This window comes from Nannospalax galili, unplaced genomic scaffold (genome assembly GCF_000622305.1).
Source record: "Nannospalax galili isolate Female #2095 unplaced genomic scaffold, S.galili_v1.0 scaffold1119, whole genome shotgun sequence".
Taxonomy (NCBI): Eukaryota; Metazoa; Chordata; class Mammalia; order Rodentia; family Spalacidae; genus Nannospalax; species Nannospalax galili.
Window position 1 is genome coordinate 1,531,575 of NW_008343597.1, and position 18,260 is coordinate 1,549,834.

The window sequence follows — 18,260 nt, forward strand, 5'->3', positions numbered from 1 at the left end:
CTTTGACTTATCTTCACATAGGTGGAACTGGTAAAAGAAAGGAGCCAGGGGCTCCTCCCAAGCCCATGTGACCCCTGAGGAACAGATCCTCAAACGACCTTAAGAGTAAAAATAAATTGGTTTATCTGGGCCAACTATATGGCCTTAAACACCCAAAAGGAAAGTATAACCAAAGATTGAAGGGGCCAATATAATTTTTTAAGAGTCCATATGTATAGCTAAAGGCTACATAACAAGCAACAATGCCAGACAGGCAATACCTTCTTTTGAGTTGTTGGCCACGGTGGCCAAAGGGACTCCCAGATAGTAACCCAGCATAGAACTGGGAAAATGAACAGCAGACCCCAGTCTTATCCAAAGGAATATTGACAACTGATTGCTGCTAGATGAGGAACAGCTGACCCTCCTAAAACAAAGACCTCTAGATAGGCTGACTAGATTCACCAGAAGGGCAAGTAGTGAGGAATGGCTGGGGGTGCCGACAACACAGCAGACAGTAGCAGGGATATCAGAGTATAAGGGCTCTAGTGGGGGGAGGGAGGCTATGGGAGGGTGCTGTCGGGGAAGTGGGTGTAAATAAATAAATAAATTAAATTAAAAAAAATTCTTCAAAGCATAAAAAAACCAAACAAACCCTGCCCAGAGTGGTGGTGTATTCATTTAATCCTAGTAGTAGTGAAGCGGAGGCAGGATCTCTGTGAGTTCGAGGTCAGCCTCAACAGAGAGTTCCAGACCAGCCAGGGCTACATGTGACACTGTCTTACAAACAACCGATCTCCCCCCAAAACCACCAACCCGGCTGCAGTATGAGTTGTGGTGATGAATGCTGTCAAAGAAGAAGTAGCGCTTTTTCTATCACAAACTACTTGGTTTAATTAATACCCTAGGGAAATGCCTTGAAGATAGATAATCATTTTATCCAATATTGAAAGGGCTTCCCCTAAACAAAATGACAATCTCAGTCTCGTTAACAGGGTGTTGAGCAACAGAGATACATCATGTAACCTGAACCTCGGCCGGGACCTTCATGACCCAAGACTCCAGAATAGAGTCTAAATGAGTCACGCCCTTCTCAAAGATGGCCGACCTCGCCTCGTTCTCTTGACGTGGGCGTTTCCAAGTGCTCCCTAAGAATTTGAAGTTAATCAGTAGTGCAGTACGCTTTAATGACCAAAGTCAAGACAGCAGCCACATCCATTTCCGCCCTTCCTCGGAACAACCGCTCTGGCTCTCGTATTTGTAGGCGTGGCTGCCCAAAGTAAAGATGGCCCCTCCTTCGGTTTACACTAGAGAGTGAAGCCGTGAGGGCAACGCATTGCCCGGCTGTCGTTCGCGAAGCATCGTCGAGTCAGTTCCTGTTGCCCTTACTAGATATGGCGTTGGCCAGCGTGTTGGCGAGGCCGCTCTTGGTGAACCGGCACGGATTTTTCGGACTCGGAGGAGGTACAGATCTGCAGGACCTTGGTCAGGGAAGTCTCGGTGATGGGCTGAGCCTGGCCGCGCCCGGCTGGGGCGTCCCAGAGGAGCCACGAATCGAAATGCTTCACGGAACCACCACCCTGGCCTTCAAGGTGCGCATCTGACCGCCCTGCCGGGCCTGGGCCCGAGCGCCCTTCCGGGCCTCCCAGCCGGATCCAAGCCCGCTGCGGCCGCGGCCACCAGGCCCGGGAGGAGGTCCGGCCCGCTCGTCCCGACCCTAGCGGTTTCGCGGTCTCATCGTCTCAGGAGGCCTCTTCCCTCCGGCGGGAGAAGGGGCGGTGAGACTTGGGGGGCAGCGAGGAAAGAGCCCGATACAGCGTGGGTTGTCTCGTCGGCGACCCCCACTTGGTACCTGTTCAGGAGTCCCGCCCGGGAAAAGGGAGGCGCAGTCACCACCGTGGCAGAGGGAAAGCGAGCTTTAGTAGCCGGTTACCAAAAGCTTTATAAACTGGGCGTCCCCTAGCGAGTAATGGAACCTCTGTGGCCTGAGGGGAAAAAGCCTTTTGGTTTTTATGTTTGAGACAGGTAGCTCAGGCTGGCCTGGAACTCCCCATGTAGACCAGGCTGGCCTCGAACTCAGAGCTCCGCCTGCCTGTGCCTCCACGCCAGCCTGAGGGGGAAGCTTGAAGTCCAGGGACTACTGTAGTAGGTGCCAAACGATTAGGGTACAGTTCCAGCTTCAGTAACTAGCTGCGGATCTTGGTCAAGTCTTTATCTCACTGAACTTGTTCCTGCAAACAACTGTAAAGTGAATACTGGTTTTTCCCAAGTCAGGAGATTGCTGTCAAGCACAAATAACATTTAATATGTGGACTGTATTGTGAAATACAAAAAGACTTGCAGGGTCTGTATTAATATGAAAAGTATTGGGAATATCTGTGGTCTTATGTGGCCTATTCTGTGTTTTTCCCCCGATCTTAATAGTTTCGCCATGGAGTCATTGTTGCAGCTGATTCCCGGGCAACAGCGGGGGCTTACATTGCCTCCCAGACCGTGAAGAAAGTGATAGAGATCAACCCTTACCTTCTGGGCACCATGGCTGGGGGTGCAGCAGATTGCAGCTTCTGGGAGCGGTTGTTGGCTCGCCAGTGTCGAATCTATGAGCTTCGAAATAAGGAACGCATCTCTGTAGCCGCTGCCTCCAAACTGCTTGCTAACATGGTGTATCAGTACAAAGGCATGGGGCTGTCCATGGGCACCATGATCTGTGGCTGGGATAAGCGAGGCCCTGGTGAGTTGTGCTACATCACATGATCCCTGGGGCTGACACAACTGTCAGGAGGGGGTCAATGAACAGATAAATTAAGGGCTGTGACCCAAGCTGAGGATGTGTTAGCGTCTTTTCCCTTCCTTTACCCAAGGAACTCACTGTAGTATAGGAAAGGGCATGGCCTTAGATGTGTTGTTTCATTGACTGTCTTAATCAGTTGACCTCAAGTAGGTTACTGATTTTTCTCAGCTTGTTTCTGTCAGCTGGTTGAGTGACCTGTCTCAGTGGTTAAGTGTGGTGGGACAGTTGGTAGGCTATTTGGCACATAACATATTTGCTTCTGTCCCCCACAATAAGGACTAGGAAAGTGCTGTATGTGAGAATTAAATTGACCAGTAGTTGAACTCTAGCTAGCATTATCTAACCAAAAAAAAAAAAAAAGTGAGCCATACACATAATTTAGAATTTTTTCATGATTTATTTATTTTTTGGTCTTTTTGAGACAGGGTCTCCCTATAGACCTGGAACTCACTATGTAGACCAGGCTGGCTTTGAACTCACAGAGATCCGCCTGCCTCTTGTGTGTATGTTTAGGTATGGAGCATGCCTGTCGGGGCAGAGGACAACTTGTGGGGATTGGTTTTTTCCTCTCCCCATGTGAGTACTGGGTATCAAACTCAGGATGTCAGGCTTGACAGCAATCAGCTTTACCCACTGAGTCATCTCATGAATATATTTATTTTGATTTTTTTAAAATTATTTTTATTTTCGGTGTATGAATGTATTGTCTGCATGTATGTAAGTGCACCTGTGTTGTGGAGCTGAAGTTACAGACAGTTGTTAGCCACCATGTGGGTGCTGGGATCCAAACCCAGTCTTGTGCAAGAGCAGCCAGTGCTCTTAACCTCGGAGCCAGTTTTGTAGTCCTCGTGAATATATTTAAAAAATAAAAGGAAGCCAGACAGGGTAGTGCATGCCTTTAATCCCAGCACTCGGGAGGCAGAGGCAGGCGGAGCTCTGTGAGTTCAAGGCCAGCCTGGTCTACATAGTGAGTTCCAGGACAGCTGGGGCTATAGGGAGACCTTGTCTCAAAAAGACCAAAAAAATAAAAATAAAATAAAAAAATAAAAGGAAGCTGTGGTCCTAGCACCAGGGAGGCTGAAGGAGGAGAATCAAGAGTTTGAGGCTAGCCGAAAGTTCATAGCAAGGTTCAGAATAGCCTAGACTACAAAGCAAACACCTGTCTCATAAATAAATAAATGGTTTGCCAGGGCTCTTAACCTCGGATTAAACCTGGGATTAAAGGTGTGTGCCACCACACCTGGCCCAGGCCTGTATTATTTTTTTGGTCTTTTTTGAGACAAGGTCTCCCTGTAGCCCCAGCTGGCCTGGAACTCACTATGTAGAACAGGCTAGCCTTGAACTCACAGAGATTCACCTACCTCTGCCTCCTGAGTACTGGGACAAAAGGCATGTGATACCACTCCCAGTGTTATTATTTTTATATTTTATGTGCATGTATGCTAGTGCACTGTGTCATGCAGTGCCACAGAGATCAGAAGAGGGCATCGGATTCACCTGGAACTGGAGTTAACGATGGTTCATAGCTGCCATGTGGGTGCTGGAAATTGAACCCAGGTCCTCGGCAAGAGCAGTCAGTGCTCTTAACCAGTGAACTATCTCTCCGCCCCCCCCCCCTTTTTTTTTTCCTTCATCAATTTGTTTGGTAAATGCTTTGTGACCCATAGAACAAGAAGAACACAAAGAATGAATGATATTTACAAAGTAGGTGGTGAGCTGAGCCTGGGACTCACACCTGTAATGCTGGCATGCAGAAGAACTACCTTGGGTTTAAGGCCAGCCTGAGCTACAGCATGAGATCCTATTTCAGAATAAATAATCAAACAAACAGGTGTAGTTGTGAAAAAGGACCTGTAAAATTGAAAAGGACCTGGAGAATTGAGACACTTTCCTCTTTGAAAAAGTGTGGAAGAATAGTCCAGGGCTGAGACTGTAGCTCAGTTGGTAGAGTACTTACCTAGCGTGCACGAAGCCCTGGATGGTGTCCTCTGCACCCCGTAAATGGGAGTGTGGTACTGATCCAGCAGGAAGCAGGAGGAGCAGAATGTCAAGGTCACCCTCAGCTACAAGGTTCCATCTACCCTCCTTGGCCCAGGGAAAGATTTTGGCAGTCCCACTTTGTATTTGCTTGGAGTACGTAGACAGTACAGTCGTCTGACCCCCCAAAGCACTGCAGGCATGGCTTGGCCTGGCTTGCTTCAACCTGAAGAGACAGGCATGGTGCATGCCTGTGATTCCAGCACTTGGAGGATTTAAGTCAATATTGCCTTGAGTTCTAGGCCAGCCTGGGCTGCATAGCAAGACCCTGTTTCAAGCAAAAACAACAAAATGCCATCTTGCTTAGATGGTTCTGATTGAGCACAATAATAAGAAGCCCTGAAATAGCAAAGAGGTTAGTACTGTCACGGAGCAGTGTGAGAAGGTGAAGAGGTGTGGTTGGTGAGCAGGAGGATGCTCAGCCCTGATACAGGTTTTATTAAACACTGTCTAACTTTTCTCCTCCTCTTTGAGGTAGGGTCTCATTTAGCCCAGGCTGGTCTCAAATTGGCTATGCAGCCAAGCATGACCTTGAATTTCTGGTCCTCGTGCCTTCATCTCCCAAGTGCTGGGATTATAGGCCTGTACTACTATGCTCAGCTATATGTTTTCATCCATATCAGAAATCAGGGAACTTTCATAAAGAGCCAAATGGCTATGTAAGGCTTGTGTGCATAGAGTCTGTCACAACTATAATCATGTACTATCATAATAACATTTTGGTGATTGACAACCACATATCCAATGATGGGCCTGTGAAATTATATCACCTAGTAAAGTTGTAGTGTGTCCCTCTCTCTCTCTCTTCCCCCACCCTCCTTTTCCCTCTTTCATTCTTGTACTGTTGATGGAACCTAAGTCCAGGCTCATGCTAAGCAAGCACTCTACCCTGAGCCATTGTAGTGATTTTGATTGTATTACCTCCTGAGGCTCACACGAGGACAAAACTCCTTGTAGCAACCATTTCTCCAAACATATCCCTATTGTTAAATGATGTAGGACTGCTTAACTTTGCTAGTGTAGTGTAGTACAACAGCAGTAGACAGCACATGAGCTAATTGATACGATGGCTATGGCTGTGTTCCAGTGGAATTGTCTTTATAAAAGTAGGAGATTGTTGTGGTCTACGCTAGCAGTGAAGTAAGATTATATAGCTGAGGCTGGCCTCCTACATCCACCTCCTGGGACAGTGCAGCTCTACCTGACTAAGAGCTCTTAGGTATTCACTGTATGATGTGCATCTTTTTCCCGAATTCTCTAAATTCTTTGAAGGCTGGGATGATGGTCTCCCATAGTACCTGAAGTCCTGTGCTGGAAATCTAAGTCATACTGCCTTTTGGATTTTCCAAGAGAGCAGGGAGGATAGTTATGTGAGGTATGTAGGTGGTATGGTGCTGCAGGATCTGGAAATCAGAATATTAAATTTGATTCTGTCTCCAGGTTTTTCAAATAATTTAAAATTTTTATTTATATTCTTTAGTGTACGTGTGTTTTGCCTTTACGTATGTAAGTGCACCATGTGTGCATAGCTCTCGGAGGTCAGAAGACGGCACTGAATCTCTTGGAACTGAATTTTCTAACCATTGTTAGTTGCTATGTGGGTGCTGGGAACCGAACTCAGGTCCTCTGCAAGAGTAGCCAGTGCTCTTAACTGCTGAGCCATCTCTCTCTAGCCCCCTCCCCCCCTTTTTTGTCTTTTTGAAACAGGGTCTTCCTGTAGCCCCAGCTGGCCTGGACCTCACTGTGGAGACCAGACTGGCCTTGATCTCACAGAAATTTGCCTGCTTCTTCCTCTTCCTCTCCATTGCTGGGATTAAAGGCGTACACCACGCCCAGCTTTTTCTTTTTCTTTTTTTTTTTTTTTGAGACAAGGTTTTCATGTACCTAGGCTGACTTCAAACTCAGTTATGTAGCCAAGACTAGCCTTTAACTCTTGACCCTCTTTCCTCTACTTCCTAAGTGCTGGGATCTACAGATGTGTGCCACCATGCCTGGCTTCAAGTAATTTTATAGAAAGTTTGTTGGTTTTCCCTGTTTTTTGTTGCTCATAGTGGTGGTGTTTTTGTACATACGTACACACACGTGTGTATGTCTGTGTGTTGCTGGGTAAGAATCAAACCTGGGGCCTTACACATGGTGGGCAAGTGTGCTACCACTGAGCTACAATCCCTAGCCCTCCTCTGGGGAGATGAAAAACTGCCTTGGAAGATGGATTGGACATCAAGGGATGATGGACTTTCCCCCCTGCTAACCTCATCTCCTTTCCCAGGCCTCTACTACGTGGACAGTGAAGGGAACCGGATCTCTGGAACTACCTTCTCTGTGGGTTCTGGCTCTGTGTATGCTTACGGGGTCATGGATCGAGGCTACTCCTATGACCTGGAAGTGGAGGAAGCCTATGATCTGGCCTGCCGAGCCATATACCAAGCCACCTACAGAGATGCCTACTCAGGAGGTACAGTCAACCTCTACCATGTGCGGGAAGATGGCTGGATCCGAGTCTCCAGTGACAATGTAGCTGATTTACACGACAAGTATAGTGGATCTGCCCCCTGAAAGGGTGGATGTGGCCACTTGCATTTCTTGGGATGACTGTCACCCCATCCCATGGTGGAAGGTCCACTTACGTCAATTCCTTTTCTAAATCTCTGGAACATACCTGTTTTCAGTTGATGAGCTCCTGGTGAGGGAGCTGTTTGTTTTACTACCTTGGTTGTTAACATTACACTACTTGGTTCTCAACCTCAGCCTGTGTTGTGTTTTTTGTCCACACTGTCCCTTCTCCAAGCACTTTACAGTCAAATAAGCCAGGACAGTGGGAGGGAAGGGCCTGTAATCACAGGAAAGAGTGCTGTGAAGACATCGTCTGGTGAATACATTAACGTCCTCTCTCATGAAGCTAATAGCCGGGAAGGAGAGATGCAGGGAGGGAGAGGCATCCTGCTTCGGGTATAGAGATGAGAGCTGATGAGGTGGAAAGATAGGCAGGCTGCAGAGGAAAAGGCTTACCCTGTATGGGGTAGAGGAGATTGATACTACCATGCAATGCCGAATGATGAAAAGGGTAAATCTGGAATCTTCAGTGCATTGAGAAGGGAAGGCTTGAACCTTAGGAAAGCAGACCCATAGGTGAATGTGAAAACCACAGTGACCACAAGCTCAGGGCTGGAGAAATGACTCAGTGGTTAAGAGCACAGGCTGCTCTTGCAGAGGATCCAGGTTCAGTTCCCAGCATCCACATGGCAGCTAACAATCATGCATAACTCCACTTCCAGGGGCTCTGACACCCTCTTCTGACCTCAGGAATTGCATGCACACGCCTTTAATCCCAGCACTCGGGAGGCAGAGGCAGGTGGATCTGTGTGACTTCGAGGCCAGCCTGGTCTACATAGTGAGTTCCAGGACAGCTGGGGCTACAGGGAGACCCTGTCTCTTTTGGTCTTTTTGAGACAGGGTTACTCTGTAGCCCCAGCTGGCCTAGAACTCAGAGATCCTCCCGCCTCTGCTTCCTGATTACTGGGATTAAAGGCATGTGCCACCATGCCTTTATTTTTAAAAAAGGAAAAAAAATCTTGGTAATCTATTCCTTTTGGCTGCAGTGCATGGATGTGCAACAGAGTGAGGAAAGGGTGGACGTGCAGCCTCCTGGGTAGGAAGCTGCACAGATTAGGACAATGCGTGGGTGGGAAGTCCCTCCTGAGCACATAGAAGGTTCATGATTGCACCCAGCTCTGAGGAGGCCCCCAAACTCTAGTGGCAGCAGGCGGCAAGTCATCCTTTAAAGAGGACAGGGTTGGCAGGAGAAGACTAGAAAGCAGGTCAGGAAGACACAGGAAAGACCACTGTTCAGTTAGTTAGCCAGGAGGAAGAAAGTGGTGAGGGACAACACTCATCTGACTTCGAGGTCTGGCGAGGTCATCACCCCTGCCCAGAGCTCCCCGCTTTTCCTTAGCCTCTGCAGTTTTCTGATCGATGAGGGCTGTCCTCCAGGAACTGATCGAGGCTTGTTAATTGCATTTGTCAAATACAAGGAAATTGTGAATTAGTGAGAACAGAGAATGGAGTTGGGAAAACAAATGACTCTTGTGCCTCAGGAGATTCATTTTGCGGTGAAGTGTCTAGAGTGGACTGCTAGCACAGACCCAGGCTGCCACAGCTGTGCCGAGTAGACTGTAGCTATGGTTAGCTGTGTGAGAGGCACAGGTACCCTGTCTTCCTCCAAGGAAACTGGTTTTACTTTTTTTAACTTTTTTATTTTATTTTATTTTATTTTATTTATGTGTATGCATGTATTGCCTGCATGTAGGTAAGTGCACCCATGTCATGCAATACCCACGGAGGTTAGAAGAGGCTGTTGGATCCCCTGGGACTGGAGTTACGGACAGTTGTTAGCTGCCATGTGGGTGCTGGGATTCGAACCCAGGTCTTCTGCAAGAACAACCAGTGTTCTTAACCTCTGAGCCATTGCTCCAGCCCCTGGTTTTGTTTTTTAATTAGAATGTTTTGGCTCAGGAAGTGACTCAGTTGGTCGAGTGCTTGCATAGCATGCACCAAAGCCCTGGGTTCAATGCCAGGAACCCCATAGAACCAGGGATGATGGTGGGTACCTGGAATCCTAGGACTTGGGAGGTGGCAGCAGGAGGATCAGAAGTTCAAGGTCATCCTCAGCTACATAGTAAATTTAAGACCACATGAGACTACATGAGACCCAGTGTTAAAAAAATGTAAAAAAAAGGTGGGGCATGGTGGCGCATGCCTTTAATCCCAGCACTTGGGAGGCAGAGGCAGGTGGATCCCTGTGAGTTCAAGGCCAGCCTGGTCTACATAGTGAGTTCTAGGACAGCTGGGGCTACAGGGACACCCTGTCTCAAAAAGACAAAAAATAAATTAATTAAAAAATTTAAAAATGTAAAAATAAAAAAGAATTTAGAGTGTTTAAAAATAAATCAGTTCACCCACAGTGGTGACGCACACCTTTAATCCCAGCACTAAGGAGGCAGAGGCAGGTGGATCTCTGAGACCAAGGCCAGTCTGGTCTAAATAATGAGTTCCAGGCCAGCTGGGGCCACATGGAGACCCTGCCTCAAATCATCATCATCATCATCATCATCATCATCAATTCTTAGGAGAACTCGAAATATCTGAAAGAAATCTGAGACTGAAGTGGCCGGGCATTGGTGGCGCACGCCTTTGATCCCAGCACTTGGGAGGCAGAGGCAGGCAGATCTCTCTGAGTTCGAGGCCAGCCTGGTCTACATAGTGAGTTCCAGGTTAGCTGGGGCTACAGGGAGACCCTGTCTCAAAAAAGACAAAACCAAAACCAAAACCTGAAGTGGAGTTGTGCAGAGCTTCTGCCAGTGGGCTTTGCAGTCTTGACACACACATTCCCTGGCACTTCTTGGAACCCTGAGGAACACAATTGGAAAACCATTGCCCTGGGAAATGGCCTTGAAGTTGGAAAGAGCTGAGGGCTAGAATTCCCTCATATGACCCCAGAGAGCATGGAACTCCTGGCCTCAATTCATAAGCATAAAATTCAGTCTGGAGAAGAGATGGGCTTGATGGAGCATAACGGCTCCGCCTGCTTCTGTCTCACACTTTGCTTTGGCGGTGGTCTGTTTAATGTGAACGTCTACTCTGCACAGCCAGAGTCTGGTAGGAGAGAACACAAAAACCTGCAGTCCTATAATCAATCCCTTCTGGCATGTCCTACTTTTCTCTAACCTGGGTCTGGGGCATAAGGCTCATTGAATGGAGATCAGGGTGTGGTAGGTTTTCTAGAGAGATAGGGAAAAATTGCAGGTGTCTATGCTAGTGGTAGCTGCCTATGCATCTGTGATTTCTCACTAGTGGGGACTTGGCTTTGCGGCAGAATCCTGTCTCCACTTGTGTGGAGATGACGGATGCTGCACAGTGTTGAAGAGATGCTGCTGTTGTGTGGAGTATACCAGTTCAGGGACTCCCTTCAGATTCATTTCCCAGTGCGGTTGTCTTGATAAAGGATGATGGAAAGGAAATTGCCTTAAATAGCTGAAAGATTAATTTCTCTTGGCAGTTCCCAAGTGTCCAAGGGACAAGGCTGCTTAAGTGATGTCTGACTATTTTTCCTCCCTCCACAGATAGCGCAGATCATCCAAATCTAACTCCTCTGGATAGGTGACGGTCCTAATCAGGTTAAAGAAGAAAGCAAGCAGTCCTAGAGGCCCTGTGCTTTTTCTTGCAAGCAGAGAACATCATGGGGGTGAAGGCAGATGTGCCTTATGGCGCCTCCACCAGGCAAGAGAGGGCTGTGGGGAGGAACAGCATGCTTCAGGGTGAGCTGAGTGTGGAGAAAGTGAAAAGGTAGGCGAGGGCGTGGGGGAGGGGAAGAAGGGCAGGAGAGCCAATCAGCAGCTGAAGCATAATAGTTACTGAAAGTTCCCTCATTAGGCAAAACCAGAAGGTCAACGTCTCTTGATGTTCTCCTCAGCTAGAGAATGAGAAAACTGTCAGAACCATTTGGAGAAAGAAAGGGTCACATCCTTTGAGGGGAAATAAAACAACTTATTCTGGCTCATAGAATCCACGTGGTGTATTGGAGATGAAGCCTGGGGTGGTGGTGAACCCCTGTAATTCCAGCACTTAGGAGGTAGAGGCAGGAAGACCTCTACCTCTAGAGGCAGGAGTTCAAGGTGATTCTTGTCTACATAGTATATTTGAGGCCAGCCTGGGCTGCATGAGACCCTGTCTCAAAAACAATAACAAAGGAAATGGGATGATAAGAGTAAGGCAGAAAAAGGAAATTCTGAGGGGAGCATTGCCCTTGTACCCAGAGTAACAGGAGGCTAGGGCCATCAGAATCTATGTGACCACAGCTATTTTAGTGGGTACACTTTTTTTTTCCTCTTATTTTGCTGTTTTCTTAGAAGACACCCTCCTGCCAGGGCTATAAGATAAGAATAGCTATTTTGAAACTGACCAGCAAGCAGAAACCTCAAGACAATTAAGGACTTCGGATTTTAAATTTATATATATTGCAACCAAGCCTCTCCACTGTTTTGTGTTTGTTTCTTGCTTGATTTTGTAAATTCTAGTTCCTCAGGAAGCCAGGATCATATTGGGAAAGCTTTAATTATAGCAGGCAAAAGGAGAGGGCTAACACAGTGATCAGAACTGCCCTCAGCAGCCACTGCGGCCTCCTCCCTACCCGGGGCTGTCCCTCCTCCTCCCTGTCAGGCAACTGTCTGCACCCCTCAGGGCTCCACCAGGCCTGGCCTCAGAGCCAAATTCTGGCTTCTAGGAGCTATGCCCCACTGAAGCACTTCAATAAAAACCATCCTAAAATGTCTGATTTGCAGTTGGTAGTGGGTCAGGCATAAGAAATTCTCCACTTGTCAGCTTCTTGGGTTTATTTAACTCAACTCATTTCTCTCACCCTTTGAGTTGGGTGCCAAGCCTAACTTGGTGCTTAATCCTTCGTAGTACAGGTTAAGCTGTCACTAGACATGAGTGCTGACCCAGTTTATTTAAAAGATAAGATCCTGTGGATTCCGTCACTTCTGCTGCTTCCCGTTTTTCTCGGGTTACTCCGCTTGATTTCACATTTCTCCTCTGCTCTCTTGCTTTACAAAAATCCCCTTTCGAGGGCCTGTGAGATGGTTCAGCAGGGAAAGGCACTTGCCACCAAGCCTGAGACCTGGGTTGGATCCACCAGGAATCCACATGGTGGAAGGAGAAAACCAGCACCTGCCCTCCTTCACTCCTGTGGCACTCGTGCACACCTGCACAGTGCTTGTGTGTGCACACACACAAGTACATTTTTATCTTTATTTAGCACGTGTGTGTGTGCGCACGCGCTTGTGACCCTCAGAGGTCAACTTGTGGGAGTTAGTTCTCTCCTACCAGGTGCATCCTAGGGATTGAACTCAGGTGGTCAGGCTTGGTGGCAGACTCCTTTACCGGGTGAGCCATCTGTCCAGCCTCCTCCTGAGTTTTTGAAATCCCCCTTTGGGGCTGGGAGGGTGTAGTTTGAAGAATGTGTCCTTAGCATGTACAAAGTCAGGGGTCAAAATGATGCAGTAAAGATACTTTTTCTTTCCTCCACAGAATCTATTTATTTATTTATTTATTTATTTATTTATTTATTTATTTATTTAGTGTATGCATATGTGTGGGTGTGTGCAGGTGCAGGGATATATGCAGGTGAACATGTATGTGGAGGCCAGAGGCCAACCTCAGATGTCTTTCCTCAGAAGCCATCACTTTGTTTTTTTTTGTGACAAGCTCTCTCCCTAGGACCTCTGGTTCACTGATTAGATTCAGCGGGCTGGCCAGCAAGCCCCAGGACTCTGCCGTCCCATCCTGCAATGCTGGGATTACAAGTACAATACCATGCCCAGCTATTTTTTTCTCAAGTTAAAAAAATTGTCTGGTGTGGTGGCGCACGCCTTTAATCCCAGCATTCAGCAGACAGAGGCAGGTGGATCTCTGAGTTTGAGACCAGCCTGGTCTACATAGTGAGTTCCAGGGCAGCTGGGGCTACAGAGAGACCCTGTCTCAAAAAGACCAAAAAAGGATTATTTATTTATTTTTATTTTATGTGTGTGAGTAAAAGTTGCCTACATGTATCTAAATGCACTCATGTTGCGCAGTGCCCACGGAGACCAGAAGAGGGGGTCATATCCCCTGGAACTGGAGTTACAGCTTGTGGGTGCTGGGAACTGAACCTGGGTCCTCTGCAGGAACAGCCAATGCTCTTAACCTCTGAGCCATCTCTCTAGCCCCCATGCCCAGCTTTTACTGTGGGTACTGAAGAGTGAACTCAGTCCTCATGGTTGATCAGCAAGCACTTTACCGACCGAGCTATTTCCCCAACACTCAACAGATTTTAAATAAAAACCAGTCTATCAATAAACCAAGCACTGCTGATGGGCTTTAACATAACAAAGAAAGGTTAGCATTTGCTGCAGGGTACCCAGAAAGCTGGTATCACAGAGGAAATAACAGATGGAGTAGGAGAAAGTGAGCTAGGGAGCCAGAGACAAATGAGAGCTAGAACAGGAAAGTGGCTCCCAGACGGCAAGCTTGAGGTTGAGCAAAGTGCAGAGGGAGTCTTGCATGTGGGAAGGTGGATGAGTCACTGACAGGCAGAGCTGGACCAGGAAGTTGGGGGGCAGGGAGGTGGGAAAGGAGACTGAGGACAGTGACAGAGTGAGTGGGCAAAGACACCAGGGATGAAGAGGCTCAAAGCTAATGCGCAGTGAAACCTGGCTCCCTGGAGACAGACAATTTCTTCAGCCATACGTAATGAACACGTGCCTCTCTGTGTGCTGCCCCGGTACTGTCACAGTCACTTACATTCTGCACAGACTTGTCCGTGTCAGCACTGCTTGTGCAAGATTGGAAAGGTTTGAGCTCCCTCGTAGTCCCCATCTCAAACCAGCCAAGTCACAGACAGAAATGTTGACATTGCTTTCAAACCAACAGGGGAAATGAGGCAGGATCATAAATTTGATCCCTCTGAAGTTTATTTTCAGGCTCACTGAAATGCCTTCTCTTGCCTCGCCTCAGTATCCTTTGGGCACACACACACAGCACACACGTAACTAATTCCCCCTTTTTCTTTTCTTTCATTTTATTTTTTGAGACAGGATCTTACATTCTAGCAAGGCTCATCTGGAATTCACTATGGAACAGAGCTGGCCTCAAACTAGTGGCAACAGTCCTGTCTCAGCTTCCCAAGTACTGGGATTACAGGTGTTAGCTACCCTCCTCAGCTTCCCTTTTTTCTCCATAAGCTCACAGGTCAGGGGTTCAGGTGAGGCTGGGAAGCTAGGAAGTCCCAGGAAGATTGAGACAGAACATTATCTTCAGGTACAAAAGGAAATCAATAGGTCTGAGTGGGACTTTATGTAATCCACAGAAACCAAGGTCAGACGATGCTTGTGCAACCAGGGTGGCTTTCTTCATCCTAGCCCCAGTTCCGTCACTGTTCCAGACTATTTGTGCATCCTACACATTTCTGCACGTAGACTTTCACATCATACTTAGGCCCATTTTTCATGGCTGTGTATGCCAAGTGGCGACCTGCCATGTTGTTTGATTAGGGGAATCACTGAACACCAAAGCAGGTGAGCAAGCTCATCATCACCGTTGTCCCCCTTTGAGCCTTGAGTCTGCACTTATGGTTTAGACTTTTTGTTTTGTTTTGTTTTGGTTTGGTTTGGTTTTGGTTTTGGTTTTGGTTTGTTTTGAGGCAAGGCCTCCCTGTAGCCCCAGCTGGCCTATAACTATGTAGACCAGACTGGCCTTGATCTCAAAGAGATCTGCCTGCCTCTGCCTCCCAAGTGCTGAGATTAAAGGTGTGTGCCACCACCTCTGACTTATTTATTTTTATTTTATGTGTATGAGCCTTTTGCCTGCATGTATGTAAGCGGACCTGTCATGCAATGCCCAGGGAGACCAGAAGAGTGTGTTTGATTGATCCCCTGGAACCGTAGTTATGGGTGGTTGTCAGCTGCCATGTGGATGCTGGGAACTGAACCCAGGTCCTCTGCAAGAGCAGCCAGCGCTTTTAACCTCTGAGCCATCGCTCCTGTCCTCATGGTTTAATCTTTAGAAAAAAAAAAAAAAAAGCTTTCGAGGCGTGGTGGTGCACACCTTTAATCCCAGCACTTGGGAGGCAGAGGCAGGTGGATCTCTGTGACTTCAAGGCCAACCTGGTCTACATAGTGAGTTCCAGGACAGCTGAGGCTACAGAGAGACCCTGTTTCAAAAAATAAAAATAAAATAAAAAAGTCGGGTGTGGTGGCATACATCTTTGATCCGAGCACTTGGGAGACAAAGGCAGGTGGATCTCTATGAGTTCAAGGCCAAGCCTGGTCTACACAGGGAGTTCAGGGCCTGCCAGTGTTGCATAGTGAGAAACCCTGTCTCAGAAACAGCACAATGATAATGATAATAACAACAATAATAATAATTTTGTATTTATAATACTAATAAAAATTATTAAATAAACAAAAAAGAAAACAGCCAGCAAGATGGCTCAGGAAGTAAAGGTTGCTTGCTGTCAAGGGACCCGACCTTCATTTTAGAAGGAAAGAACTGACTTCTCTGACCTCCATGTGCATGTGTATACATACATACACATATAAAACAAATGAACACATGTAATAAAATAAAAAAAAAGTAGTGGTACACTCTAAGCTAGCATGCGCTGGGTACAGTTACACCTACCTGTAGTCTAGCACTCTAGATGCTGAGGCAGAAAGTTACTTGAGTACACCATTTGTTTTTCCTTTTGGTGTTTGGAGACAGGGTCTCATTCTGTATCCTGGGGTGGCATTATGGAGCCAAGGCTGGCCTAGAACGCACAGTAATCCTTCTGCCTCTCTCTCCTGAGTACTGGGATCACAGGTATGAACCACTATGGCTGGTTGAGTCTACCAGTTCAAGACCAGTTTGGATAAAATGGCAAGATCCCAATTCAAAACAGCAAAGCAAAAAGCAGCAGCTGAGGGTGTAGCTCAGTGTAAAGTGCCTGCCTAGCATGTACAAAATCCTGAGTTCAATCCCAGCACAGAACAGACCAGGCTCAGTGTGCATGCCCGTAATCCCAGCACAGAACAGACCAGGCTCAGTGTGCATGCCCGTAATCCCAGCACTCGGGGGACCGAGGCAGCGACATTAGAAGCTCAAAATTGGGCTGGAGAGATGGCTCAGCAGTTAAGAGCACTGACTGCTCTTGCAGAGGACCCGGCTTCGATTCCCAGCACCCACATGGTGGCTACGAACCATCCTTAACTCCAGTTCCAGGAGAATCCAACACCCTCTTCTGACCTCCACAGCATTGCACGACACGGCTGCACTCACATACATGCAGGCAGTACACTCATACACATAAAATGAAAATAGTAGAAAATGAAACATTTTTTTAAAAGGAAGCTCAAAATTATCCCCCCTTACATAGCAAATTTGAGGCAAACCTGGGGCCTCACCTTATTTCAAAAAAGAAGTATGGTCCTCGACTATACTCAGTGGTGTGCTACATCTCGTTCTGACAACCTTCTGCAAGGGCTGCATCAAAGTGCATCTCTTGGCTGGGCCTGGTGACACAGGCCTGCAATCTTAGCTGCTTGGGAGGCTGAAGCAGTTCAGAGCCTGCCTAAGTCACAGAGTGGGTTTCCAGGCCAGCCTGGGTAACTTATTAAGACCCTGTCTCAAAATGATAAACAGAAGAAGGGTTGCAGACGTAGCTCAGTGACAAAAATTTTGTCTAGCATATGTGAGGCCCTAGGTTCAGTCCCTTGTACTTGAAGGTGGGAAGAGCGTCTACATAGGCCTTCTGGTTATGCCATGCGGCATCTGCCCTCCATTTCAGCTGAACACTTGACTGTTATACTTTTTATTTGTTCTCCAGTAGCTAGCATGATGCTGGCTACTCAATAAAGATACATAATAAATGGAGCTGGGGTGTGACTCAGTGGTAGAGTGCCTGCCTGGCGTGCTGAGGCCCTGGGACTCTTGCAGTGTTAACTTCACATAGAAATAGTTTCAAGGACTGGAGAGATGGCTCAGCTGTTAAGAGCACTGGCTGCTCTTGTAGACAGAGGACCTGGGTTGGATTCCCAGCACCTATCTGAATACATTGCTTCTCTCCAGGGTATGGTTAATCCTCGGTGGTTACAAACAGAAAGTTAATCTCAGCTCTGCTTGGACCCTTGGGTGCTCCTGGGGGCTTTCATGGACCTGCCTGAGTGTGCTTCCTTTCCCACACCTCTTTGTGGCACCACCTCTGCTCTGTTAGGACCCTTGTGGACTCCCAAACCTGCCATGTTGAATTTCCGTTCCAAGTCCCTGTGCTCCACCACTGTCATCTCAGCGCTGCTGAGACCCTTGAATGTTGCCGGGAAAGCTTTCCCAGACCTTCCTTGCAACAGAAGCCTTCAATTTTCCCTAAACAAAGTGAAGTCCTATCTAGGGACAAATGAATAAAATAAAAATAAAATAAAATAAAATAAAAGCAGTCTCATGATGGGTGTTGTGGTGCACACCTTTAATCCCAGCACTTGGAGGCAGAGGTAGGCGGATCTTAGTGAGTTTAAGGTCAGACTGGTCTACAGTTCCAAGCCACCTGGGCTACAAGGAGACCTTGTCTCAAAAAGACAAAAAATAGATAATAGATAGATAGATAGAAGATAGATAGATAGATAGATAGATAGATAGATAGATAGATGATAGATGATAGATAGATAGATAGATGATAGATGATAGATAGATAGATAGATAGATAGATGATAGATGATAGATAGATAGATATAGATAGATAGATAGATAGATAGATAGATAGATAGATAGATAGATAGATAGATAGATAGATAGATAGATAGATAGATAGATAGATAGATAGATAGATAGATAGATAGATAGATAGATAGATAGATAGATAGATAGATAGATAGATAGATAGATAGAT

At 46.9% G+C, this 18,260-nt stretch overlaps 1 protein-coding gene across 1 annotated transcript; it reads left to right on the forward strand.

The window, feature by feature from the left end:
* Positions 1 to 1,326: 1,326 nt before the first annotated feature.
* Psmb5 (proteasome subunit beta 5) lies at positions 1,327 to 7,554 on the forward strand. Its single transcript, XM_008839893.3, has 3 exons — positions 1,327 to 1,571; positions 2,404 to 2,710; positions 7,077 to 7,554. Exons 1-3 carry the CDS (start codon positions 1,374 to 1,376, stop codon positions 7,361 to 7,363), a joined length of 792 nt encoding a protein of 263 aa, XP_008838115.1. The 5' UTR covers positions 1,327 to 1,373; the 3' UTR covers positions 7,364 to 7,554.
* Positions 7,555 to 18,260: the final 10,706 nt, after the last annotated feature.

Coding starts and splice junctions, on each gene's coding strand:
- Psmb5 (XM_008839893.3), top strand. CDS start 1,374: ATGGCGTTGGCCAGCGTGTTGGCGAGGCCGCTCTTGGTGAACCGGCAC. Junction 1,572..2,403: donor CCACCACCCTGGCCTTCAAG/GTGCGCATCTGA, acceptor CGATCTTAATAG/TTTCGCCATGGAGTCATTGT. Junction 2,711..7,076: donor CTGGGATAAGCGAGGCCCTG/GTGAGTTGTGCT, acceptor CTCCTTTCCCAG/GCCTCTACTACGTGGACAGT.